This window comes from Podarcis vaucheri (genome assembly GCF_965113315.1).
Source record: "Podarcis vaucheri genome assembly, chromosome: 6".
NCBI classification, from domain to species: Eukaryota; Metazoa; Chordata; class Lepidosauria; order Squamata; family Lacertidae; genus Podarcis; species Podarcis vaucheri.
The window spans coordinates 76,078,404-76,104,602 of record NC_138764.1 but is presented as its reverse complement, the minus strand read 5'-3'; the positions used below and the strand labels follow the sequence as shown (position 1 = coordinate 76,104,602).

At 40.8% G+C, this 26,199-nt stretch overlaps 1 protein-coding gene across 4 annotated transcripts in view; it reads right to left on the bottom strand.

The window, feature by feature from the left end:
* Positions 1 to 26,199, bottom strand: part of RALGAPB (Ral GTPase activating protein non-catalytic subunit beta) — a 58,668-nt gene that overhangs the window by 23,691 nt on the left and 8,778 nt on the right. For 2 of the 4 annotated variants that reach the window (XM_082228628.1, XM_082228627.1), the window contains exons 2-14: positions 23,257 to 23,472; positions 21,647 to 21,849; positions 19,546 to 19,709; positions 17,995 to 18,181; positions 16,519 to 16,650; positions 15,253 to 15,431; positions 11,190 to 11,338; positions 10,620 to 10,836; positions 6,590 to 6,625; positions 4,440 to 4,641; positions 2,452 to 2,619; positions 1,776 to 1,890; positions 1,000 to 1,147 (exon numbers count right to left, since the gene is read on the bottom strand). In XM_082228628.1, the coding sequence (XP_082084754.1) occupies positions 1,000 to 1,147; positions 1,776 to 1,890; positions 2,452 to 2,619; positions 4,440 to 4,641; positions 6,590 to 6,625; positions 10,620 to 10,836; positions 11,190 to 11,338; positions 15,253 to 15,431; positions 16,519 to 16,650; positions 17,995 to 18,181; positions 19,546 to 19,709; positions 21,647 to 21,849; positions 23,257 to 23,442 (2,086 nt within the window). In that variant the 5' untranslated portion in view covers positions 23,443 to 23,472. The remainder of the gene's footprint in view (positions 1 to 999; positions 1,148 to 1,775; positions 1,891 to 2,451; positions 2,620 to 4,439; positions 4,642 to 6,589; positions 6,626 to 10,619; positions 10,837 to 11,189; positions 11,339 to 15,252; positions 15,432 to 16,518; positions 16,651 to 17,994; positions 18,182 to 19,545; positions 19,710 to 21,646; positions 21,850 to 23,256; positions 23,473 to 26,199) is intronic. The other 2 variants (XM_082228630.1, XM_082228629.1) reach the window with 1 other exon arrangement.

Sequence of the window (26,199 nt, the reverse complement as noted above, 5' to 3'; positions counted from 1 at the left end):
AGGTAAAGAGACCCCTGACCATTAGGTCCAGTCGCGGACGACTCTGGGGTTGTGGCTCTCATCTCGCTTTATTGGCCGAGGGAGCCAGCGTACAGTTTCCGGGTCATGTGGCCAGCATGACTAAGCCGCTTCTGGTGAACCTGAGCAGCGCACGGAAACGCCGTTTACCTTCCCGCCAGAGCGATACCTATTTATCTACATGCATTTTAATGTGCTTTCGAACTGTTAGGTTGGCAGGAGCAGGGACCAAGCAACGGGAGCTCACCCTGTTGCGGGAATTCGAACCACCAACCTTCTGATCAGCAAGTCCTAGGCTCTGTGGTTTAACCCACAGCACCACCTGCGTCCCTACCAATACCATACCATAAGCCAAATTATTCCCTCGGCTCAGTAATATGTTTGCAAAGCCATTGTCCAAAAGTGCCGAGAGTTCTGCCCCCGCTGCAGAACATGCAATATCTTCTACACATGTCTTTTGATTTTTTCTTCTTTTTCACATAGCAATGGTCCTTACACTGACAGGAGTCATTGCTAAAATACTTGCTAAATTATTGTAGGGCTAGAACATTTACATGAAGAGCACCCCCTTGGAGGTTAAGGGCAAAATCCTTGAATATTCTTCTGATCCCAGGAATAACATGATCCAGAAGAGCTAATCGTGTAGCACTGTTTGGTACCAACTCCAATATTTGTGGCACTCTCTTGGTCTGGATTATTCTCAGGGAGTGAAGCCACATCCAGGCCATTCCCCTCTCCGCTTCCTGGCCACTTGTTACTGTATCTGCCTCTTAATCAGTTCCATGGCTTGCCCCACTATGATGCATTCTGCTGTTTCCATGGAAGCTTTGGTTGGCTGCGGTTTTTCTCTCTGCGCTCGTAAATTCTGCCTCCTGCCACTGGAATGTGACACCATTCAGGTAAGGCTACTGTAAACTATAAACTACCAAGGGCATGCACATTTTCAAATGCACATCCCACAGATCAAGTAGAAACACCAACCTAGTATCATCTGTGTGTTGTTGGGATCTGTTTCTGTCTGCAGTGCTCCTATTAGTATATTCACAAGCCTCAGTTTCAAGGAAAGGAAAGTTACTGGTTTATCATAGGATGAGCTCTCATCGTTGCTGAATTTTCCTTCCAGAACAACCTGAAAAGTAATAAATATGCATGAATTAGCACTAGCAGTACTACCATGTATTCTTAGTGACCCTTTACAAATTTAACAAATATCTACTTTAGTGCCATCTAATTTTTCTAATATATGCCCCACCCAAAAAAGAAATGAAGCGAAAAACTTGACACAGGAAGAATGCTAAATGGAGCCCTTAAACAGGCTGCAAAATTGGACTTGATTCAACTCTAGCAAAATGAAACCAGCAAATCAATGACGTATAACACAATTTTCTCACTCAACAAACCTGATTTATGCCCAACAAACATAGATTTTAGCCTGAGTCCTATTGTAGTGTCACTGTCAGTCATATCTGCTCTCTACTAGAAATGACTGTAACAGTGTAATATACACTTTTTCAAATCCTGAAATGTTCCTTTGTAAGCATATGTTCACTGCTGCAAGAACTCTTATGTTAAGACCACAAATAATTACCCATTCTGTGAATTTCTTTCTTTTTTTTTCTATACAACAGCAGTGAAGTTTTTAAAAAATCAACATCATTGCAGAAGTAATTCATCCTAACTGTTGATTTGAAAGTACAAGCATACATTATGCCCAAGTTAAAACTATATAAATTGTCACTGAAAAACTAATTCATTACCTCTGATTTTATGGTTCCAAAATGATGGGGAAGTGGCAACAAGGAGAGTAAGATATTGATAGAGGCTCTTCTTAATTCTGTAGGATTCACGAATGTTTTAAATTTTGACAGTTCCCTGAAGACAAAAAACAGTTTTTAAACAAAATCGCCACCAACACATTCAATTTCAAAGCAAAAACCACCCTATTTTAACGGACAGCAGCTTCTGCGCAAATTTCATCCATGTCATAAACAGTCAGTGTGTGCATCAAGGTTTTCTGATGTCCTGGTAGCGCTGGCTTTGCCTAAGAGCCCAGTGTGTTCACTTTATTGTAAGAATTCATAAGCAGAAAGCAACATAGGGGATTGCAATACTTATGCCTAAAGCTAAAAAGCAAGAACCCCAACTTGGAATTAAAACAGTTAACATTCCCTCAGAATCTGAATATGTTTCAAAGCTTTGCACTGTTACACGGGCAAGATGTATGGCTTAAAGCTAATCTGATTCCCAAGGCTACCTGTCTATTTCTTGAAAATAGGAACGCTCACAGCATGGTCAGTGAAGCAGAAAGTGGGAACACATAAAAGCAAACTGACATTAGACAATTTCTTAAGGCCACATAGACAGGCTCTCTCACTCACTCTCTCTCACTTACTAAGACTAAACAGAAAAATGAAATTATATATATATAATTACCTGTCAGGTAATATAGTTTCCATGGCTGAAATAAAGTATGGAACTAAGACATCAATCCCTTTCAGGTCACAGCAGAATAATGCAGGAGAGTTTAGAATAACGCTAGCCAGCACCGGATGGCAAACGGAATCCGCTATCTGCAAACCCTGAATTAAAAGCATGTAAAATCTGGCAGAGAAAGACAGGCTTAATGAGTTGTAAGAAAGAAAACATTTGTAATCCAATGCTATTGGGACTGGGTCAGAAGCACAGAAGCATTTTCAGGTGGATATAACAATATCTGTCACCTTGTCTGTTTAAGCAAAGACACAGGCTGAACAGCACAATTAATGTCCTTTAGACATCTTGATTACTTATTCTGTACCAAAATGTCATTCAGTTCTCAGGGGTATAATGGGAATCTCTCTAACATTTTGGAGTAGTGTAAATAATCTTCAGACATCGAAGAAATTTCCTAAATTGAAAAGGCCCAAACACTCTGAGCTTTCCTCACAGGGGAGTTGCTCCAGCCCTCTGATTATTTTGGTTGCACCTTTTCCAGTTCTACAATATTCTTTCTGAAACACAGTTACCCAAACATAGTATTCCATGCGATACAGAACGGGGGGAAATACACAATATGATGCCGCAGAATTTTGCTCAAAATTACATGGAAAATAGGAAGAAAGCTCAATATGAAGTTCTGTCTTACTAGTGTCACCCATAACACAGCTGTACCCAACATTTTAATGTTTCAAATAAAGGATGCATTGCTTGCTTTTAGTTGAACATTCTCTCCAAGTGACATAAAAAAAATGAACATGGGCTTCTGTATTTAAATGCATATAAAGATAAAGGCAATTATCATGATGAGCCGCATTGTACCCACTCTCTTCTACTGTCCAATACAGCTGTTGAAACATAATGATCAAGGTGTTTCATTTGCTCCATTTCCCTTATATTAAAAGTTTCCAAGTATACATTCAGCATATTAAAGTTCTACCATAGGTAAAAAAAAAAGCGCATTGTGGGTGAAATACTGTATTTTTATCACCTTGGGGGGAAAATGGAACCTGTGAAGTAACCTCTTCTATTCAGCCCCTTTGACTGATTATAAATGGCAAGGACAGTAACTTATCCTACAAACATACGATTGGCCAGATTTGTTTTATTTATTCACTCTAAACTGGGGAGACTCATTAATTTCAATGGGTCTCCTACTTAGGACTGATACAACCCTGAATATTTGGCCACAAAGGAGCTTTCAAAAGTTGTAAAGGTAAAGGTACCCCTGCCCGTACGGGCCAGTCGTGACCGACTCTGGGGTTGCGCGCCCATCTCATTTAAGAGGCCGGGGGCCAGCGCTGTCCGGAGACACTTCTGGGTCATGTGGCCAGCGTGACGAAGCTGCTCTGGTGAGCCAGCACACGGAAACGCCATTTACCTTCCCGCTAGAAAGCGGTACCTATTTATCTACTTGCACTTAGAGGTGCTTTCGAACTGCTAGGTGGGCAGGAGCTGGGACCGAACGACGGGAGCTCACCCCGCCGCGGGGATTCGAACCGCCGACCATACGATTGGCAAGTCCTAGGCACTGAGGTTTTACCCACAGCGCCACCCGCATCCCTCTAAAGTTGTAGAACCCCCTCTTATCTAACACAGATACTCAGCAGCACATTTGAGCCCTACTTAGGTGAACTGCTCATGTGTTCAATCCATGAGCAAGGCGGGCCGTGCCAACTGGCTCTGCCCACATCATCATACATCCCTGCTAGCCTTGTCTTCTGGCATCTGCAAGTACAATGCAAACTTCTGCAAGGAGAGAGCCTTTGGCAAGTACTCTCGCCCTGCAGATGTACTTCCTGTATGCACAAATGCCAGGAGCCAAGCTGCCTCAAGTGTGTGATGTCAAGGGCGGAGCTAATTGGCAGATGTCATGCGCTGACAGACTGCGGGAACAGTTCCCCTGAACAGGGCTTCTGAGAAGATAATTAAGATTAAATAATTACCGGGATAAGTAGGCTGGCAGTATATCCTCCCCAGTCTTTTTGCTACAAAATATCCTACAAAGTGTTCCACATGCCTCTGCTCTGCCCGATTCATAGTTGTCTGAAAACTCGCCTGCATCAAACATGGGATTGGATGTCATAGCGTCTGCAGACATTTGTGATCCTTTCCGGCGAAACTCCACACTAGCTTGTGTTGCTATAGCTAAAACAAAACGAGAAGCACAGCGTTTCATTATATTGGTCAACATACTCAATAGGCTCATGGGATCTGGGACACAAAGATCAAGTAAAATGTAGTCATCATAAAAGCCACTAGTTCATTGCATTTGAGTTGCTGCCTCTGTTTATAAAGCATTTAGGGATCATTTGACTACTTCAGTAAGAAGTGAGAAATTTTATCCCTTTAATCTCCACGCACAAGTGTAATCATCTCTTCCCACAGTCTTCTATGCTGCACAATCCATGCTGCCAAGCACAGAAGCCTCGACTCCATTCACATTCCCAGCGACATGCATTAAACAAGGAGGTCCCTCAATAGAGTCCCTAATAATTTTTTTCAGGTCTAGGCCACTCATTTTCCTAGCCGGCTCCATAAATTCTTTGCCATTCGAAAAGCTAGTTCTACGCTTTCAATAGCACAAATCGATCTTAATGCCCTAGTGATCTCCCTTCATCTTTTGACACCGCCATGAAGCTAACTCTAGGTACCATCTGTGCTACAGAAACTAAGACTGCAATTTCGCGAGTTTAAGGCATAGGCCAAATTATAACGAAAACCGTGTTTGGGAAAAGAAAATAATGGGTGGTTGACTTCAGAACTTTTCCCTCTCACGCTGCTTAAAACAAAAACAAAAAACCCTAAAAGGGACAATCACCAATGAGCAGGGTGTGCTATTCAGGAAGAAGGGTTAGGATCCACAGCCCTACAGAAAATGCCGGTGCCCTCCACTTTCATATAAAGATGCCTTCTTTTGGTCTACAGATCTTCACGCTCTATCAGAGACTGCTCCATAGCCCTACCACCTTCTGGATTCCTTTTTGTGAGAAGCATGAGGGGTGATGGTGCAAAGGTGGGACCTCAGAAGCTAAGAGCAAGGATGGAAGATCCTGCGCATATGTAGAAGCTGGGCCTGAATCCCTTTGGGTTAAAGACAAGACACAATCAATTTATTTTAAAATCCACCCGGAAGCTCTGACTATCTTTTCCTCAACAAAAGTCTAGTTTCATACATTTATAATCCTATATTGTCAGTGATGCCCTATACAAAAAAATTCTCATTGCCAGCCAGATAGGAGGAAGTGGTCAAGAAGAATGTCATTTCCATAGTGGTTTGCCCGATTTCTGAAAGCTGCTTTGAAATTTCTAGAGAAGGTGAATTATAAAATTGGATCGACATTCAAGAGACTTAATTCCACCAATCCTAAAGCAACTAAGTAAGAACAAGCCTATGCTATTAAGGGAACTCCGGGCACAAGTCATTTGCAGTCTGATCCTAAGCATGTTTACTCAAAAGGAAGTCTCGCTGAATTCAAATCAGACTTGCTCGCAAGTAAGTGTGCATAGGATTGCAGCCTAAATCAGCTAGTCTTACAAACAGAAGCTCTGCTCATGATTTTGTTGGATGTTACAAATTTTACAGATTGACAATTTAGAAGCATGCCAAGGTCAGATGTATTGTTTTTTTTAAAAAAATTCTTCACTGATTTTTTTTAAAATAAAAAAATCTTTTTTTTATAAAGCTAAGCCCAAATCTTTATGTGTCTTCCCATGAGCCATTTTGTCCTGAATAAACTATCCAGCAAATTATTATAATTAGGGGGGGAAACTACATGCAAAATGCATACAAATCAAAATACTAGTTCTGTATAAAAATAAGCTTTAAGAAAAGAACACGGTTAGTGCAAAGTCCTTAAATTCATGACATGATCACAGACTAGAGTACAGAAAATGATGGGACTGATTCAGGCAGATTAATTTGCTTTTGCCAACAATCTTCCCCATTTAAAAAGCCACACACAGTTATTTGTCTTTCCCATGTAAAGAGCAAAAGCTACAAGGGATGATGATGATAAAAATTAAAAAAAATGGGATTATGGAAAAAAGAAAAAAAATGACTGCAATTAAAGAGAAGCTACTAGTTCCTACTTACAAGATTTATAAGAAAGAAGAATTTGGATAAAAGATGCTGCAAGATAATAGAAATAAAATGGAAACAAATCAAAGGACAGCAGTAGTTATAAAATACTTTAAAGATGGTGAAACTGTAACAACAAGTTAAGCAGCTTTTTAGGTTTTTGAAAAACTGATTCAAAGCTTATGATCTAGTAGGCTTGTTAAACACACAGGAAATTAGCATTAGGGTCTAAAATTATGATTTCATGCAGAACAATGAACAAAAGTTAGAAAAAATATACTGCTGTAAGGGTTAGGTATCTATATTAATGTACATTCAATATTTGTAGTAGAAATATTGCCCCTTCACAATTCAGGCAGTATTTTGCTTTATTTCATATACCACCAGCTGAAAATCTGCACTAGAAGGAAATCATTGGGGGTGGAGGAGAAAAAAATACAAGTAACCAGCTCACCACTGTCTGATCACCCCACACATTGCTTATCTGAAATTTCCATACAGGAAGACCTTCAAGATGGCCCAATCATTTCCTTTTAGTCAAAAGAAGTACAGGGTAGAATGGAACTCAGGCTTATCCTCACTTTGTGGAAAAGGGAAAGCTAGAAGATTGCAAATAATCTTAGAAACTTGTTGTTTCAGCCTGCTAGTTTCTTAGTATAAAAACAGCCAAGTGCCTTGCTTGGCTTTGCAGATGGCATTGGAAGATTTTTTTTTCCCATTGTAGTGTCACCAATCATGAAAAGGGATTCATGTGGGAGTGGGGAGGTGTTGAGTTGAATTCAATGTTAGCCCTGTTCAGAAATTAATAGACATAGCTAATTTAGGTCCATTGATTTCAATGGTTCTACTATGAGTAAAACTTAGCCTGCTACAACCCATTGCTTGTTTTAAATGAATCCCAAATAACTTTGTACAAAGCAGTTCCCACATGGATGGAAATTGTTGGATTCTAACTCCTATCAGCCCCCAAGCAGCATGTCTATCAGGCAGGGATGATGGGAATTACATTCCAACATCTGGGTCACAGCTTCTCTCCCCCAGACCCCACCCTATCCCACCTGGCTTCAAATATTGTGTGAATGGCCACCTAGTTTCTCTGCATTCTATCAAAGGGTTCCCTGCAACCCTTAATAATATGAGAATAATTCAGATATAAAGCGTGGGCTCTTCCTCTGTTTCTTCAAGGGTTCTGCAATCTGTAGCTGCTGTCAACAGGTACCTTCCATATTCTACTGTGGAGGTGTTTTGAATTGCCCTTCTACACCTGCAACAGCAAAAGACCAATGCTTCTTTTAAGCAACTGCTTGCTTTGCATTGGCCACAACTGCTTGTCTATTCAGATGCAAGGGTTACAAAAAGACATCAACATCAGGGAATTTTTTTTCATCAATGCATGATTCATTTTCTAGTCTACTGCTGAAGGGTCAAATGACAAAGAATCATTGAAGCAATTAAAATAAAATAAAATAAAATAAAATAAAATAAAATAAAATAGTGGCTACACTGAAGGGGGAAAGCTTATTCCAAATAGTACGTGATTATGCCAATGGGTAGACAGGTAACACTGCAAAGTGATGAAACACTCAAGTTTTCCACTACAATTCTGCAGGGGGGAAAGACACAAAACTCTCACTAGATCAAAATATTGGAACAAAGTAATGTTTCAGTTATAAAGGGAGATGGCATGGACAAAATCCAAAAGTGTGTGTGACCAAAGTGTAGGAGTGGCTGTGGACAATTTTTAAAAATATATTATTATTATTATGGTCTTGGGAAGTTCTCCCCCCAAAATTGGCATTACAGAATCACAGCAGGGGACTGTGGAATTGGTCTGTTAATTTTTTTAAAAAAAGCTTTTTTAATGGACAAATTTAGGGGGGCCTTGGAAGGTCACAAGTCTCCCTTTGGGCATCACAGCAGTATATACCCCTATGTTGTTGTTTTGTTTTAAATGAAGCCAGAAGTTTGAGAAGCCTCAGAAGGCAGTGGGTGAGCACTCTCATTGTTTGTTAGTTACAGATCTCATTCTTTCGGACAGGAAAGGGAGGAATGCTGGGTGTGCCCCCCCCCCCCCAGTAAGAGGTGTGCTTCATATACACAGTCTAAATTTCTGTGCTTTTCTGATGGCTTTTAATGGCAATTTGGGGTGATAAGATGGACTAAAAGAGGTGACTGAAGCCATCTGTTGTCAACAAAATTGTGGCTCCCTGCAAGGATGAATGAGAGGTGATCTTTGTGCACTTTAAGAGAATATGACCAAGCTGCTAGGTACAATGTGCACTCTATAGAAAAAAAAATTATGCACTTTATTTACTGGCACTGCCGTGTACTAACTACTGGAAATGTGCATCATTCTGCTTTATATGTTTTAAGTACCTGGTATCAATTTATTTGCTTTCATGATTTATAATTTATTCTACAATGAATTTAAAATATTATAATATCCGTATTATCAAGCTGAATCATTTGGGCTGTCATATTTTTTTTGGAAGTGAATTTGCATTTAGAGTATTACTGAATGATGTATTGATTTGGAGGTTTTTTGTTGTCATATTGTGAGCGGCCCTGGGCACATTTATATGGAAAAGCGGCATACGAATTGAAACAAACATATAATAAAGCATGGGGTCTACCACTGGACCTGAGCCCCTTATCTAAGAACTAAGGAGATACAAGACTACAAAGTGGAGATGAAGTAATGAAAAATGGCCAATACATAGAAAAGACAACATAGCTCTCAATACTCTTGTAAACATGCCTCCCTAAAGCCAGATTTCTCAATATAATCTGAGCACTAGGAAAGCAAACTAAAGTGATATTGGCTAATGCAATGCTGAGATTTGCACTCAATAATTGTTTTATATTTTCATCATAGGATCAAACACTTGCAAAAGCGTTTTATAACCCTTTTAAATAAGCCTCAAGACCTCAAAAGAGAGAGAATAATAGATCAACATGTGAAATTTTAGAGATGTAATTTTTCTTTCAACCCAATAGTTAGTAATTCATAGTTGTATATGTTTTCTATTAAATCTATATGGCTAAGCAGACAACTCTATAGGATGTAATATGTGGTTTTGCTTTGATTTCCTAAAGGTAACTGAGTTGCCCTTGTGCAAGCTCTGTGGAATACTGGAATTCATTCTCCACAAAAGCTTCTTGGGTCTACACATGCCATTCACCAGGACAGACATATATTTTCTACACACGTGGGAACAGACAGGCTGTAAGATGTTAACGAAAGTTATGTAAACTAGCTAGACTTGAAACCCCACCTTTACCACTAGTCCTTGCTATTATGAATTATCTTATTCAGATAGAACATTTCATGGCAGAGCAACAAGGAATTCAACTTTGGCATAATATGATCGTGATGACAAGCCTTTTTGTTTCCTGCAAAGAACCCCAACACAACACATTTGCTGCAATGAACTCATTTATCTCAGTTGGAGATCACCTGTCATGTGTCTAGGGATAGCTCCGAAAATGGAAATTAGGAAAACAATGAGAAAACCAAAAATGAAATGGGTGCAGTAGTTAGGGAGATTTGAAAGCTACAACTTACAGAACCCTTGAAGTTTAAGTATTTGACCAACCACTGGAATGCACATGCTTCACTGTGGGGCCATTTATGAAAACCTAAACTAATTATCTCTCAAAAGTAAAGTTAAACAAAGACCAAATAATGCAGGCAGGTCCTGTTATGATGTTTGCCTGCCACCCCTGCTTTAAGTGATTCAAAGTATGGAAGTTGTTCCCAAAGTGGTACTTTTTAATGCTTCCTTCGGCTTTATTATATTCTTCAGGCTAACATGCGGGCAAATCTTAAATTTCGTTTCTGCAGTAACATTTGACCCAACTACAAATTAGCTACTTTAGCTCCTATATTATGTAGAAAAGCAAGAGGTTAACATGATATTGGACAACAGTTAATCATGCTGCTTTGTCAGAGTTCTGTTTTGGTTAGCCAGAGAAGTTAATCTTGCAGGTAGGAAGTGCCAGCAAAGGAGGAAGGGAGTATACAGAATGGAAAGGCAATATTTACCAGTCATACTGCTGTCTCTGTTAATTCCATTATGAAGCTTACAGTGAACAAAGGCTGCATCAAATAGCCATGATCCAAAGAGGTTCAATATACTGTTGACTTTTGGCCTGTGGGGAGCAGGAAGCGGTCGAGGCTCAGAACTAGTCTGGTTTGGGCTAGAAAGTGGAGAAGTGGAAGATGGCTGGTGTTGTACTTTGGAAGCATGAGCGGTGTTAGCCTATTGGAATGAGAGATGGAAATAATCCAATTAGAGAATAATTTTTGAAAAGTCATATACTCAGTCATGTCTGACAACACAATCTTCTCTTACGTAAAGTACAGTGGTACCTCCGGTTACATACGCTTCAGGTTACAGACTCTGCTAACCCAGAAATAGTGCTTCAGGTTAAGAACTTTGCTTCAGGATAAGAACAGAAATCGGGCTCCAGCGGCGCAGCGGCAGCAGGAGGCCCCATTAGCTAAAGTGGTGCTTCAGGTTAAGAACAGGCAAATAATCCGGAACGAATTAAGTACTTAACCCGAGGTACCACTGTATATAAAATCATTGCTTTACTAAGCGTAAATACTCACTGTGCTGTTTTTCAGCATTGGCTTATTTACAGTTACAGCTCGATGCCTTCGGTTGTGAGGTGGAGTTGTGTTGACAGCTGTAGTCTGGGGCATGCTCAATCTATTTACTGGTGTGGGCGGAGCACTATCTGCCCGAGGCCTTGAAATACCTGAAAGAAAAAAGGGAATCTCAGCATTAAGTTCTTTTAAAATCTAACGCAGTGGGCATTTAAACAGCAAAGTAGTAACGCACACATGCCCATTAATTCCTCCCATACCAGCACCAGTGTTAAAAAATATCTTGTTTTGAAATTAGTTTTTAGTTAAGATTGGAAAGTGATCGAGGAAAGGATTTAGGTAACTACATACAAGACTGCTGCTTACCTTTCAAAAGAGAGCAACACGCACATTTGCACCTAAAAAGTGGGAAGAGAAAGAAGACCAACAGGAAGCAAAGAGGAACAAAGGCCGCCTGAAAGCCACTTTCTTTCCAGCCATGTTATTGCCACTGTCAGTTCATTTTGATCTAGCAGAAACAGGCTGCAGTTGATTTTTTTTTAAAAAAAGGCTAAATCTCTTTCCATTAAACTAAGATAGCTAAGAAATATAAGCTTAAGCCAAACGGTGCCTTAGTGCTATCAAGCAAGCATGCAGGTTCCTTGGGAGCAGACTACAACAGATTTGCTCCTCATCTAGTCTTGCTGCAAGTTTGGCTCAGCATGATGCCTAATCCAGGCTCGTAGCTTATCTCTCCCAGACAAGCCTCCAGCTTGAGTCAGGCATAATGTTAAGCCAAACCATAGCTTAGTGCTAACAAGCAAACATGTGCATTCCTGGAGCTTTGGTCCTGCTGCCACTGTGTTGCTGTGAATTAACACACAGTTTGGCTTAGCAGCTCTTTGTCTAAGCCCTGTTCCTGGTTTGTCTGCCCCTAGTGGAAGCCCTGTTTTCAACCTTCTGCAATTGGTGTATCAAATGGCCGATTTCTACTTCTGAAAGATACTACTAACTGCTAGTGTACATTGTTTATAATGTTATTGTGTGCTACTCGGTAAAGAAGCATTTGTGCAACCGCTTGCACAAACAGAAATCACTAGTGAAACAACACAAATTTCTTTTGTGCCACCGTTACACCGGATATCTCATTTAATCCTTTGGAAAGCAAAATGACAGTAAAAACAATACTTATCTTTGAGAGGCAATTAGTTCAAACAGTTCTTTCACAATAAAAAAATTCCTTCCAGTAGCACCTTAAAGACCAACTAAGTTAGTTCTTGGTATGAGCTTTCGTGTGCATGCACACTTCTTCAGTTCTTTCACAATAATTAATAGGAAGGCAAATGCTGATCTTATTAATATTTTGGAGGGCCCTCTACACATACAGGGAATGGTGACACATATATTTGTAGAAGCAGAGATTAGTATAGAAGGTAAAGCTACTAAAAAGGGTTCTGCAGTTTCATATCTCTCATTTTGGTGAATTCTCACGTATCACAGGCCCACTGCCAACCTGACATTCCCCAAACCTATACTATCCTACACTCCCAGATAAGTGTAAATAGCATTGCAACATTACATGACAAGGCCTCAGTGCTCTCTTGCATCTCCCTCTCAGGCAAATTATCCTCTTTGTTCTGTTTTCAACATTTCAGTATTACTCATGGGGGAGTATAAAGCATCTGCATCAAGGTAAGCGCTATTCATGATGCACGAAGGACTCAGGTTGGTTAAATACCCACAGTTCTATAATATTTTCAGTTCACAAGTGCATAATAATAATAATAATAATAATGCTATTCATACAACAGTTCTTCACTGACAAGCAGAATATCAGAAAAAAACAACCTTAAGTAATGGATAATAAGAGGACAGAGGCAATTTACAAGTGTGTGATTGGCAGTACTCTTCCATCTGCCTTGGTACAATGATTAGCACAATTGACAAGAAACTGTGCTACATTTCATAAACAAAGAAGCAGTATTCTGTTATGAGGAACAATTCATCCAAGAATTCAGACTTTGTTATTAAAAATTTCAAAAAATTAAATGGCCATGTTAATATGAATTATACGGTTTCCTCATAATTAAGAAGAAGCGCTCTCTCTCATACTGCAACAGGCTTTAAACAGCATTCCTCAAAGTAGAAGGACCACACTGTTCAGTTTACTGTACTTTTCTAAAGAGTCCACCTTCTCCAGCAGCTGGAAGAGGAGGACAGGACAGAGTACAAAGAAAGAGCTTCGAGTGAGGGGGGAGGGCTTTTTCTATCTGTGGACCCTCTGGAAAACTCAACAAGGCCTGCTATACTGGAACTGGGTGTGGAGCATGCAGTGGATGGGACACAGCTGTGGGCATCCACCTTGGGCCTGCCCATAAAGAGCAAGTCTAGAATAAGAGACTAGGGCGTTGTTCACTGTTTCCAATAACCCTTCTCATTGTGAGACTTTTGTGGGTAAGCTGAGAATTTGTTTGGACCCTGGGTGAGAACCTGGAGGCTGAGAGGGAGGGTGTGTTAGGAAGGAAAGGAACCGATATTGATTTACTTATATATATTAGTAACTTTATATTAATGTAACATTTTTATATGTAACTGTGTATTTTTGTAGTATTTTAAGTTGTCAGTTGTTGCTTAAGTTTTTTGTACACCACTTATAGATATATTTTAATATATTTAGCAGTATAAAAATTAAATAATCAGGTCTCCATAATCCAATATCCATCAGCCCAGCTTCAAGACAGAGATCATTTCATCACGGTTGTGTCATAAATATGCATATAGACAAATTTCAGTAGAAAGGTTGGGTGGTATCCAATGCACACGTTCCATTAGCGCAAGGATTTATGCAGCAGACTTCCCCCACCCGCTGCCCCCAGGATGTCTCCAAATCTACACAAAATGCTTGCATTAACAGAGTGACTTACTTAGCACTACATTGGATTCAAGCCCTTAATTGCAAGACCTCACATATTTAATCATGGGCAAGGTATTAAAGTTACATTTTTAAAATAGCACATGTCTGCTTGTTACAGTGAGAGAGACTTATACCATATTGCAAGAGATACTAACAATTTGGGTGGTGGTTATTTTTTAAACGACCAACCTACTGTTCATATTTAAAATGCGTAACCCATAATGCTGCAACCAAGCAGATTTTTTTGTTGCAAGAGCATCTGTATGCCAACCACTTTTTAAAACAGAACTAGAAACTTTTGAAGCATTGTCTTTAAGAAGCACCACATCAATTTAATATAAAAATTCTATCATGACAGAATACTGCAGCTTTCCAGGATTTGATGCAAACCCCAACCACTGTTAAAATCATCACCCCTGCGCCCCCAGATTCTTGTCACCCAGGAGAGTCCAACAAGTTTTAATACCATATCTGGGTAATCTTTCACACCCACTGGTTGTAAAGACAGCAACTCCTGGAGAAAAAAGAAATTATATTGCTACTATATTATGTACTGCAATGGAAACATTTCCATAAAGCAGTTTTTCAGGAAAATGAATATTTAGTAAAAGCATTTATGGTTTCACAAGAATAGGCAGTTTTAATTAACACCAAACACAACTGCTGAGAAACTCCCGAGAATGAAATTCTATTGGAGGTAACAAGTTGAAATCATGACAAGTTTTAAGGCATCTAGCTGAACACATTATCAATTACTTTTCAGTACCTCTAAACAAGATATGGGAGCCCTATTTAGGAACTAATTTTGCTGGGGACGACTCCAAAAAGGGAATAGGGGAGGTTGCAGATCAAACCCCAATATCTTGTTGCAAGGGCCTCATTGCCCCCAAAGCTGTTCATCCAAACCTATTTTGTGATTGTGGGGTTGGATAGGTGAGAGGGGCAGATGCTACCAGAACTGGGAGCTCAATTTGGTCCAGAAGTCACTGGTTCCCAACTGATGAAAATAGAATACAGTTGCTGCACAGATGACAAGGAGAAAATAATGATTAACACAAACAGCCCCGCAGACAAACATCTGAAATATTAGATGTACCAATACAAAGTATTAACTATTTGAGTTGCTTACAAAAGCCAAGTAACATCCTATAAATTAAGAGTAGAAAATGTTACCTAAAAATGCATCCACTAAGCAACTGATCCCACGCATAGCACGAAAGAATATTTGAGGCAGATGTTTAAGGCAGGGATACTGATTCAATTCCTGAGCCATTCCACTCACATTCAGGAACTGTTCCTGAAATTTGGGGGTTGAGCTTATAATTGCTGGATTACTCAAATCCACAGGATTACTACAAGGGAGAGAAAAGACTCTGTTTAATCATAACACATTTGTAAAAAGTAAAATACACTAAATATTGAAATTTTAAAATGTTCTTTTTTTAAAAAAAAAAGCTCTGCTAAGAGTTAGAGATGTCGAAAAACAAGTAGCCTTTATAAGATTAAACCTACCAATTAAAAGATCGACAAATCACTGTACTATGTTTGCCACTTTTGAATATTTCACAAGTATCCACTTACTATTATTATTTAGCTACCTTCTCTCACACTACTTTTCAAAGGTGCTTTAACTTTTATGGAAGTTTTAAGAAGTTGACAGCATCTGTTTATAAGAACAGTGATCAACTACACCCAGCAGTTACCCTGGGGCACATGATCTTTGCCTCCAGCTGAGGAGTATGAAATGAGACAGTATTGCAAGACCCCATGCAACTGAAGAGACAAGGAAGCACTAAGGTACATCAAAATAGGCTACTCGGTGTGTGTAGCTGCTAAATATCTGAAGGGAACCAAAATGGAGGGCATACAGAATTGCAAACGAAAAGTATTTGAAGCCATGAGTGAAATGTTGAAGGGCAAAACTATACATGGTGTTCAGGAGAATAGTTGAAGACAAACAAGTATCAGGTACTAAATTCCAAAATGACTATACAGTGGTACCTCTGGTCGCAAACGGGATCCGTTCCAGAGCTCCGGTCACATCCCGAGGAATTCGCAACCGGAGGTGCTGCTTCTGCGCATGGCGCGGTTTAGCGCTTTTGCACATGCGCGTGGGACGAAAACCAGAAAAACACTTCTGGGTTTGCCATGTACGTATCCCAAAGGATACTTAACCGGAGGTGAATGCAAGTAGAGGCACTACTGTATCTCTATCACATGCAAGCTAGAGAGAAAGATCTAGGAACTTATCCTACTATGAGTTGGATCTTGTCACAGGCACCTGTGACAAGATCTGCCACAATATTATACACCTCTTCCACAACTAGGGCATCTGATTCCAATAAACCACACCCCCAAGAGGACTCATTCACATATATAACGTATCAAATTTTGATAAATACGCTAGCAACATTGCATGCTTTTTGTTATATACAGTACCTCAGCATATGTAAAAAGCGAAACCAAGTCTGGGCAACACACTCATTATCCATTTCAGGAGGAATCAGACTGGCATCTTCATCAGGGATTTTAAAAGGTGGGAACGACGGCCCGTACGTAAAACGTAGCAATCTGTAGGAAAAGTCAGACTATCGGTGAGTTTGTGGTTCTGCATGATTTCACTCTGCATAATTATAAATGATGCATCCATATTTCATTGGAGGTATCTGCTTCCCTCTCACTATGGTAAAGCATGGGGCTTCCTCCAGGTTAGAATCCACCTCACTGGTGGAGGCCAGTGGAGAGAAGCCCATGTGTCATCCTAAACCATTCCCTAACCATCAACATGAGATATTACAATTGTGCTCTTTCTATCATTTTTGACATGTGGTTTGCCCAGAAAGTATGCGATTTTCAACCTAATAAAGAGTTGAATTAATGCTGCAGTTCCTGTATCAAAAAAAAATAAAAAGCTAACTCCAGATACAAATAGGGACAACAGAGAAACCAAAATATGTGCAAAGAAGTGTTTTGTGCAAGGGAGACACAGAGCTTGCCATTTACTACATACGAAAGAGACAAGAAAAAGCTATACCAGAAACAAATACTGTCTGGTTATGTCAGTAGTCAAAGAGTTCACACTTTGGATCAGGATGTTAAACAGAAACAAAGGAGAACAAAAATGTTGAGAGTGTTCCCTCAGCCACTGCCTTTCATTAAAATAATATCAGATAGATTAGGTCTATTTCAGGTCTTCCTTAAAAATAAAAATAAAAACGCACACTGCAAAGAGCCCCTTCTCTCCACCTCAGTTCACTGACCAACAATGATATGCATTCCAAGCTGGACAGGACACTGATGCCAAGCTCTCATTGAGCTGGTAATCCTGAGTCAGAATGCAGGCTTCTCCCTGACATGTCAGGCATTCTTTTTAAATATATGGTGGAGCATTCCATCATAGGAGCTCTGACCTATATTTTTGAAATACAGTCATACCTCTGCGAACGTCCGCCCCATCAATTGTCCATTTCGGTGGATGTCCGCAGCAAACCCAGACATACTCGAACAGGTTACTTCTGGGTTTGCTGCTTTGTGCATGCGCAGAAGCGCAAAACCGCTCCATGCACAGAGCGATGCTCTGCTGAGCGTCTCTTTCGTCGAGCGTCCGGGGCTCCGGAATGGATCCCGAACGCTCGACGAGGTGCCACTGTATTACTTCCCAGGCACAGGTTATTGCCTCCTCAGTAAGTACTAGGTCCAAGAACAAGGTTTAAAACTTATTTTTAATACATGGGGCACAGTCAAGTGTGGTACCTGAGAGTGAAAAGCAGTCCCCCTTTTCTGTAGCAAAATGATGGATTTTTGAGGGTGAAGGGAGAGATTCTACTAAAACACACTACATAAAAATGGAAATAACTACATTGGTGTACAGTGGCAGGCTGACGTATGAAAAAAAGGCAATAGGTTTTCAGCTACCTGGCTGTAAGGGCGCAGATTACTTTGCTCCATTGCTCCACCACGGCAGAATGATGCCTCCAGTTTGCTACCATCTCTTTGGCAGTTTTCCAATAAGGAGGTGTGGGGAAGCACCGGGAACAGGCTAGTAACCAGACTTCAAACAGCACACCAATCAGCTTCTCTGCCAAATTCTCAGCAATACCGCCTACAAAAGAAATAAAACAGAGAAAAGGACTAAAAAAAAATACCTGTGGGGTTTCTTTTTATCATCACTGAAGAAGAAATTTCCAAATATTCCTTGGAGAAAAACAGCAATCAGATATTGGGGATCTTATCAAAATAAGCTGAGCTGATGTGCAAAGTGTGAAATTATTTGAATGGAAAAGTAAAGTTAAAATTATCTTGGGTTTGTAGAATTTCCGTGATTAAAAAGAATAATTACCTCAAATCCTATTCCTATTTTTAAATATTAATCTAAAATAAGTAATTCACGTATTATTAGATGGCAAATGTTAACACAGCTAAAGATCTATCATAGAGAACATCAAGAACACTCTAGAATGTTCATGCACTTAAAAATGTAAGAATTTCAAATTTAAGAATTGGGAGACAGGAAAGAACAATCTAACCAGATGAAATATGGGAATGGATGTGGGGGGAAATATCCTATCTTAATTTATGCATGAATTCCAAAACAATGCAGCACTGGTATGCAGTATATGGCAGCCTTAATTTATGCCTAAAGATTGCAAACTTATTAGAAAACGGTAACAAGTGGATGCATCCACAGCCAGGGCAGTTTCTCAGCTTCTCAGTGGTAGGGCTCTTGCTGGACAAGACAGAAGTTGCAGCCACCAGCCTTCTGCCTGTCAAGCCCTGTGCCCCTTCTCTCCCAGCAAGCCCTTTCTGCCTTTTCTCAAGGGAAAGCAGGCAGAGAGGCAGTATGCCAGGCCTGTGCACTGTTGTGTGAAGGCATCTTGAGTAGCTTTTAGGCTACATTCAACTTAGCAGAAAGAGGGATTTTTTGCTCGTTAGACTCTGAATGGCCAAGGCTCTCCAGGTGCCTTGGCTATGAAGCTAGCAAACAACCTTCATCTTTCCTCCCATTTTTGGAGTTGGGGAAGAGCACTGCACAGCTGATGGCACAAGCTCTGCCTGCTACTTCAGCTTCACCATTACAAGAAAAGATGGCTGCTTGCCAGAGGGCGGCTCCACTCCCCATGACAGTGTTGAAGCCTAGAAATCACTGCCTAGCCCTAGAGCATCTCTGAATGAATAAACGAGAGGTAGTAAAAGGGCCTTAGCAACAACATGTCAGTAAAAGCGGCATCTGCTTCAAATGGGAATAGAAATGGAAGTATCATTCAATTCCTATAGCAATTCCAAATTAAGAAATTAATCAGAATCAGAATTGGACAATAATTATTTCAACACCATTCATTTCATGACAATAGTCCCTCTAAATTTTGAATGGTAGGAAAGAAAAAAAGATGAGGTTCTTAAATTGTCACACTCGGGCCAGAGCCACACACTATAAACAGTTATGGGGAAAAAGGTAAAGACCCAAACCTTGCACTGTTGGAGCTGCCAGCAGAATATCATTAATTTGTAGTAGAAACAATAATAAAACCTCCCATGTTTCTCTAGACATAGTGCTTGACTCACGAGCCAATTTCTGGACAGCTTTCAAAACTTGCAGACATAGTTTAATCTGACTGGTACCCTGATCCTGCCTGTAGAAGAAGAAAAACATCACTTACGCCTGCATAAACAGAGTACTCCCCCCCCGCCAAAAATAAATTAGACAAGAGATTGGAGGCATTCTTACAACAGATGTTTTGCACCTCTAATAAGAATTGTTTTTAAAATGAAGCTGGGGCTAAACTATCTTCACGCAATCTTAGAAAAGCCACTCATCTTCAAAAGATTTGCAAAACATCTAAATTCACAATAGACCAGGATAGTTTGTAATCCACCAGGCTGAACACAAACTACCAATCTCACATAGTGGGCCTAACAGGAGAACAATAAATCTCCTGTTTTCACTGTCCAGGACAGGCAGGAGCTACTGAGCTCCTGTGGGCCAGAACACACGAGTGTTGCTTTGCATTAGGCTTGTGCAGGCTTGAGTTGAGATAGCCTTATTGCAAATATAGTAAATTGCATCAGATGAAGTGGAGCCCAAAGGGCAGCAAAATCTAAGTAAATGAATTGTGATGTTTGCATGCCAATATGAAAGCTGCCTGCAGCTTGTTTGTTTGCTCTTTGGTGGCCAGTGGCCACCAGACTTCACTGGAGACAAGAGGCAATGGATTGCCCCGACATTCACTCCTTCCCTACAGGGAAAACTGAATGGCAAACAGATTCTTGTTCTGCTTCTTGTTCAAGCCACTAGGCAGCCCTAGGTATTCCAACTGCCATGCAGTCTGTACAGAAGACACCGAAAATGCAGGGTCTGTGCTTCTGCATACCACAAGTCAGGAGTGTCAGGAGTGCTCTGATGGTGTTTCCTGGTTGGACTCAATGGCCCTTGTGGTCTATTCCAACTCTATGATTCTATGATTCTATCATTCTAAGTACATCTGTGCATTCATACTGTTCACATGACAATGGCATTCAAATTGCCTAATGCTCAGGACAGAGATTAATCCACATACTTAAAGGAGAAAGGCTATAAAAACCCACTTCCCTCCATCCTTACAGTGTACCCAAATTAATGTACATGACCATTGTATAGTGGTGCCTCGCAAGACAAAATTAATTTGTTCCGCGAGTTTTGTCATCTTGCAATTCTTTTCGTCTTGCGAAGCACGGTGTTGGGAAAGTTTTGGAAAAGCTTCAAAAATCACCAGTCTTTAAAAACCTCATAAAATGCTAGCACACTGCGTTCTATGAGTTGCTCCTCGAAGTCAAGTCGCAACTGTATTAACGGTGTTAAGAAAAAGGAAACAAACTTACAAGACGTTTCCGTCTTGCGAAGCAAGCCCATAGGGAAAATCGTCTTGAGAAGCAGCTCAAAAAACAAAAAACCCTTTCGTCTAGCGAGTTTTTTGTCTTGCGAGGCATTCGTCTTGCGAGGTACCACTGTATTTGACAGTAACAAAGTATTGTTGTTGATAAACTATTTTTCAGGGACTGTTCCCAATACTGTACTTCAAAATATGTAGGGTATAGATTTTTAGAATTAATATTTTACATTCTCAGACAGCTTTCTTTTCTCTGTTTGTGGATTCCTGCTGCAGTAGACATACATTTTGCTTTTTTCTTGTTCAGCAAATTTAAATGTTAACAAAAAGGAAAGACAAATAAGCTTCAACTTCAATTAGCACAAAATCCAGCAACAGAGATATGCGCATATAAAAGTTGGATAATTTCAGAATGAACTTTTTATTCCAGTTTTGACATCTTCACCAGAGAGAGCATACACCCTCTCAAATCCTTTCCCCCCTCTTTTTTTGCAGCTTCAAATTATGGACATATGCTTTCTTAAATACACAAGTGTTAAAATCCAACCTCCAAAACAGTAGATTATGGGGCTCTTTTACCCTCCATGTTAATACAACAACAATTCTTTTAACTACACTTCTAAATAAATGTCTGCTGGTTACTGTTACACTTGGCTTGTAATCATGTTGCCTACATGAACTAATTCACTCTCCACTGTTCTCACCTTGGTACAAATAGATTTTGTAGATGTTTGAGAATGCTCTGAATATAAAGGTTTGGTTCTTTAATAACAGGTAGAGGAATTGAGTCCTTAGGAAAGACCAGAGCCATTATCCAGTCTGTATACACATCAACACAGTGCTTTACAGTATCACCGTCTAAAGGGAGGGTCAGTCCGTAACAAACTACCTCCATGGTCCATTTTACCTAAGAGAAGAAGAAGTGGAAAGTTACATGACCATCTTTTTTAACCTTTCCCCATTTGGTAGACTCTTCCAAATGAAAACCGGCACCACAGCATAGCACTGTTAACATGAGATATACAAAGGATACACAGTAAGAGATAACAGAAAATTCATCCTCCAACAACTGTATTATTTTAAATCCGGAAATACCATAGCATGTAGACCTGGATTTGAAGATCTACCTGACTTTGGATCTTACACATGTCTACTCAGGAGTAAATCCCACTCAGCTGAAGGGGGCTCACAGTTAAGTGGGTACAGGATTGTAGCCTAAATGGAAGTTTCCTGTACCCACTCACCCCACATACACTTGAAGACCTCAAAGAGCCTCTCAAGAAGGTAGAACTCTCCCAAATAACATGAGATGGGAGTCTGCTGGGAGAATCACCCAATATCAGGTAGGTTCCATTAACTTCCTTAAGTTAAGTTACCTTGACATTCAAGCCAGGTTGCTCATGCCAAGATCACACTTTGTGTTGTGCGAGAGATAAGGTGCTTGTACACAGGGTTGCTGAGCAAATCTACTTATCAGATATACTTTTATGTCACTTTTTATGGTTAAACACTCACAGGACGAATTCTAACATATCAAATATAATGAGCACTACATCTAACTGGGGGACGCGGGTGGCACTGTGGGTAAAACCTCAGTGCCTAGGGCTTGCTGATCACATGGTTGGCGGTTCAAATCCCCGCGGCGGGGTGAGCTCCCGTCTTTCGGTCCCAGCTCCTGCCCACCTAGCAGTTCGAAAGCACCCTTAAAGTGCAAGTAGATAAACAGGTACCACTTTATAGCGGGAAGGTAAACGGCGTTCTGTGTGCTGCGCTGGTGCAGGCTCGCCAGAGCAGCGATGTCACACTGGCCACGTGACCCGGAAGTGTCTTCGGACGGCGCCGGCTCCCGGCCTCTAGAGTGAGATGAGCGCACAACCCTAGAGTCTGACAAGACTGGCCCGTATGGGCAGGGGTACCTTTACCTTTACATCTAACTAAATTACTGCCATGCAGCACAGCTTGCAAACCTGTGGTCCTTCAGATGGTGTTGGACTCCCTTCAGTACCAGCCAGTATGGCCAATGGCCAGGGATACAAAAGTAGTCCAGCAACCTCTGGAAAGACACAGGTTCCCCATCCCTACTATAAAAGAACAGTGCAATTAACAGTAAAATACCAACAAACACAGCCATATAAGCAATACACAGTCTTACAAAAGAAAGAAAAAAGCTTTAAAATTATTTCAGCACCGAATCAAACCAGAACATCATAGAAACTATAAATGAGAAGGTTGTTCTAAACAAATGGGTCTTTATAACCCTCTTAAATGCCTGTAATGATGAGACTATATGTACTTCAACTGGGGAACTACTCACTTCTTTGTCTGTTTTCAGTAAACTCTCACTGCCAGCTGCCGATGGAGCATTTAAGACTTGGCCAAGGGGACGCACAACAGCATTTGCCACTTCTCTCCCCACATTGTCAGGATAGCTGTGAAGTACACTGGTGTGACCCTTATCATTTTGAAGTACAAGATGTAGGGACCTCCACTCTGAGTACATAATGCCTCTATACTGCAGAGTAGACTGTACCTGGAAGGAGGGAAAGGATAAAAAAGACTTAAAATTCATTTTAATTGATATTACTTTGGTTACAAAGGACACTGTTTTCACAAAATATAACTAAGAAGTGCAACCCTTAGCCCAATGAAACGTATAGTTTTTCTTGTGCAGATGCGTATCCTGCAGTACAGAAGTTGCTGTTATTTTGCCACCCCTTGAACTTTTATCAGCTGACATAACTCTTCCGCTCACCATGGTTTATTATTCAGTTTGCTTTAGTTGGAAAGCAGAACCAGCAAGCCTCTCTGACACTTAAGGATGTGCTTTTAATAGTTACTTTCCATTTTTATCCAGATTGTAACTTTGGTTCCTATTATGGCCAACTGGAACGGGAAACAGTTCATGCAACTGACAACACTGGAGTGCAATAATATTATTGTAGTGCCAGAGTATACTGGCACTTCTTTCTCAACTATCGCTCAGACCAACAAAGAGCCACCTCGCATGAACTGACTAATACACAGAAGCTGCTCGAAACCTCTTCTGTGCAGAAAGCCATGCACTTCCACAAGCTTGCCATGGTGATTGGGTCTCATCACACATTTTAGCTTCACATTACTGAAAAATATTCAGAAGAGGGAGCACAGAAAAAGGAAGTTGAACCTCAAAGAGACAGCAGTGCACCATGTATCCCACGGAGGCAACTCCAAGCACCCCACATGAAATCAGTGCATGCTAAGGAGCAGGCTAGGGTTAGGAGATAGACTTCATTCTGTATGTTAAGTCAGTATTGCACTTGGGGAGGCAGTTGCACATCACCTGCCACATTTACCTTGGTTCTTCTCCCCCTTGCTACTGCCCTGGGTTTCCGCCTTCTAGCCACAAAGGCCTATACAAGTAAACCCTTCTCAAAAGCTAGAAGGGGCACCCATTTTAGTTGCCCACAGTGAAGTAACTTCAGAGAGACTATATGGGAAGATGCAGTTGCTGCCATATTGAGACTGAATGAAGGCTCTTTTCTGCTGTTTTCAGTCTACATATGTCATTTGAGTATTTCAGTTGAGAGGGGTTGTGGTTATTGTTGCTTTTGATGTGGTTTGCTATATACCGTTAACCCCTTTAAGCCATCGCTATTGGACCGGGAAAATGAAATAGAAATTTTAGTATAATGTAGATATAGAAGTGCATTGTAAACCACCCTGGAATATTTATGAGGTGTGGTATATAAATGCCATAAATAAATAAAGAGCTGCTTTGTTTTGGCTTTAAGCCTTACAAGAAACACTAGCTAATAGTTCAGGAAAGCTATTAAAATGGGATAATATGGCAGTGAATCTGCTGTATACAGACAATGCTGGAATAAAGGCACATTGTTTCTAATAAGAGTGCTGCATATAAAAGCTATAATGCATGTGTAGCATGGCCTACACCAGGGTCCTCAAACTACGGCCCGCCAGGGTCCTAAATCCGGCCCACCCGGCCATTGCAGAACCCGCCATGAAGCTGTTGAGGAGACTTAACGTGCTTTGGAGAGCTTGAACCATTGTGCCTTTAAGCAGAGCAGACGGGAAGGAACGAGGCGGGTCAGAATTTCCCCCTCCTGGCCTGTCTCTCCCCAAGTATATTCGCCTCCCTCGATCCCAGCCACCATGCTGCTTGCTTGTGCCCTGAGCTCCATCACCCTCTCCGCTGTGGCATGCCACCCGATCCAGCCCCGGCCGCTGTTGTCCTTGCAGTCCAGCTCAGTGGCTCCAGCTGCCGCCTCCTCTGGGCAGGCTCGCCCTCTGTCTCCTGCGCCTGCGGTGGCCTCCACACTGATGGTGAGCTACGCATGGAGGGGGAAGAAGGTCGCTTACAAGGAACGCAGGGCTCTGGTGCTTACTCATGAGGAAGCCCCCCTTGGGGCCACTGGGGATTATGTCCAAGGAAAAAGATGGCCACCATCATCCTAGCGAGTATTTGTCCTGGGAAAAGTGCTCGGGGGCTGGGCTGTGATCCAAGGTGCGCTTCCCCTCTCGGCATCAGGTTGCTCATGAGTAAACGTCTGCCTGCCATCTAAGAGGAGCCCAGACGGAGGCAGGCTTTGGAAAAAAAAATGGGTATGGGTTCATCCGAATCCCGCCCCCCCCCCAAAGTGGGACTGAGCAGTTACTGAATTTCCATCCCACATTTTTTCTCCCAGAGCTCAAGGTCTGTGGTTTTTGCCCTCCGCATTTATTCCTCGCAACTCCCAATGAGACGCAATCAAATCAAGCAGCCCCACTAATTTCGATGCATCTCTCCCTTCTGAGACATTTCTTAATCTCAGGAACCATGCACTCAAAATTGCAACCATCTTTGGCAGCACCTATGTCTGTGAACAGACTTTTCCCCAAATGAAACATCTGAAATCTCCAACCAGATCCAGACTAACTGATGAACACTTGCATCACTTGCTACGACTAGCAGTGACAAATATGGAACCAGATATTGACCATCTCATTAGCCAAAACCAGACCCATACTTCCCATTGAAATACTTATAAGTTTATGATTCAAGTAGGTAGCCGTGTTGGTCTGACACAGTCAAAATAAAAAAATATAAAAAATTAATTTTTATAAGTTTGTGTTGATTAAAATCATTCTTCCTTTTAAATATTGTATTTTTTCCCTATTTTTTGTGCACTACAAATAAAATATGTGCAGTGTGCATAGGAATTTGTTCATATATTTTTCAAACAAGCCCTCTGTTTAAAAAGTTTGAGGATCCTGGCCTACA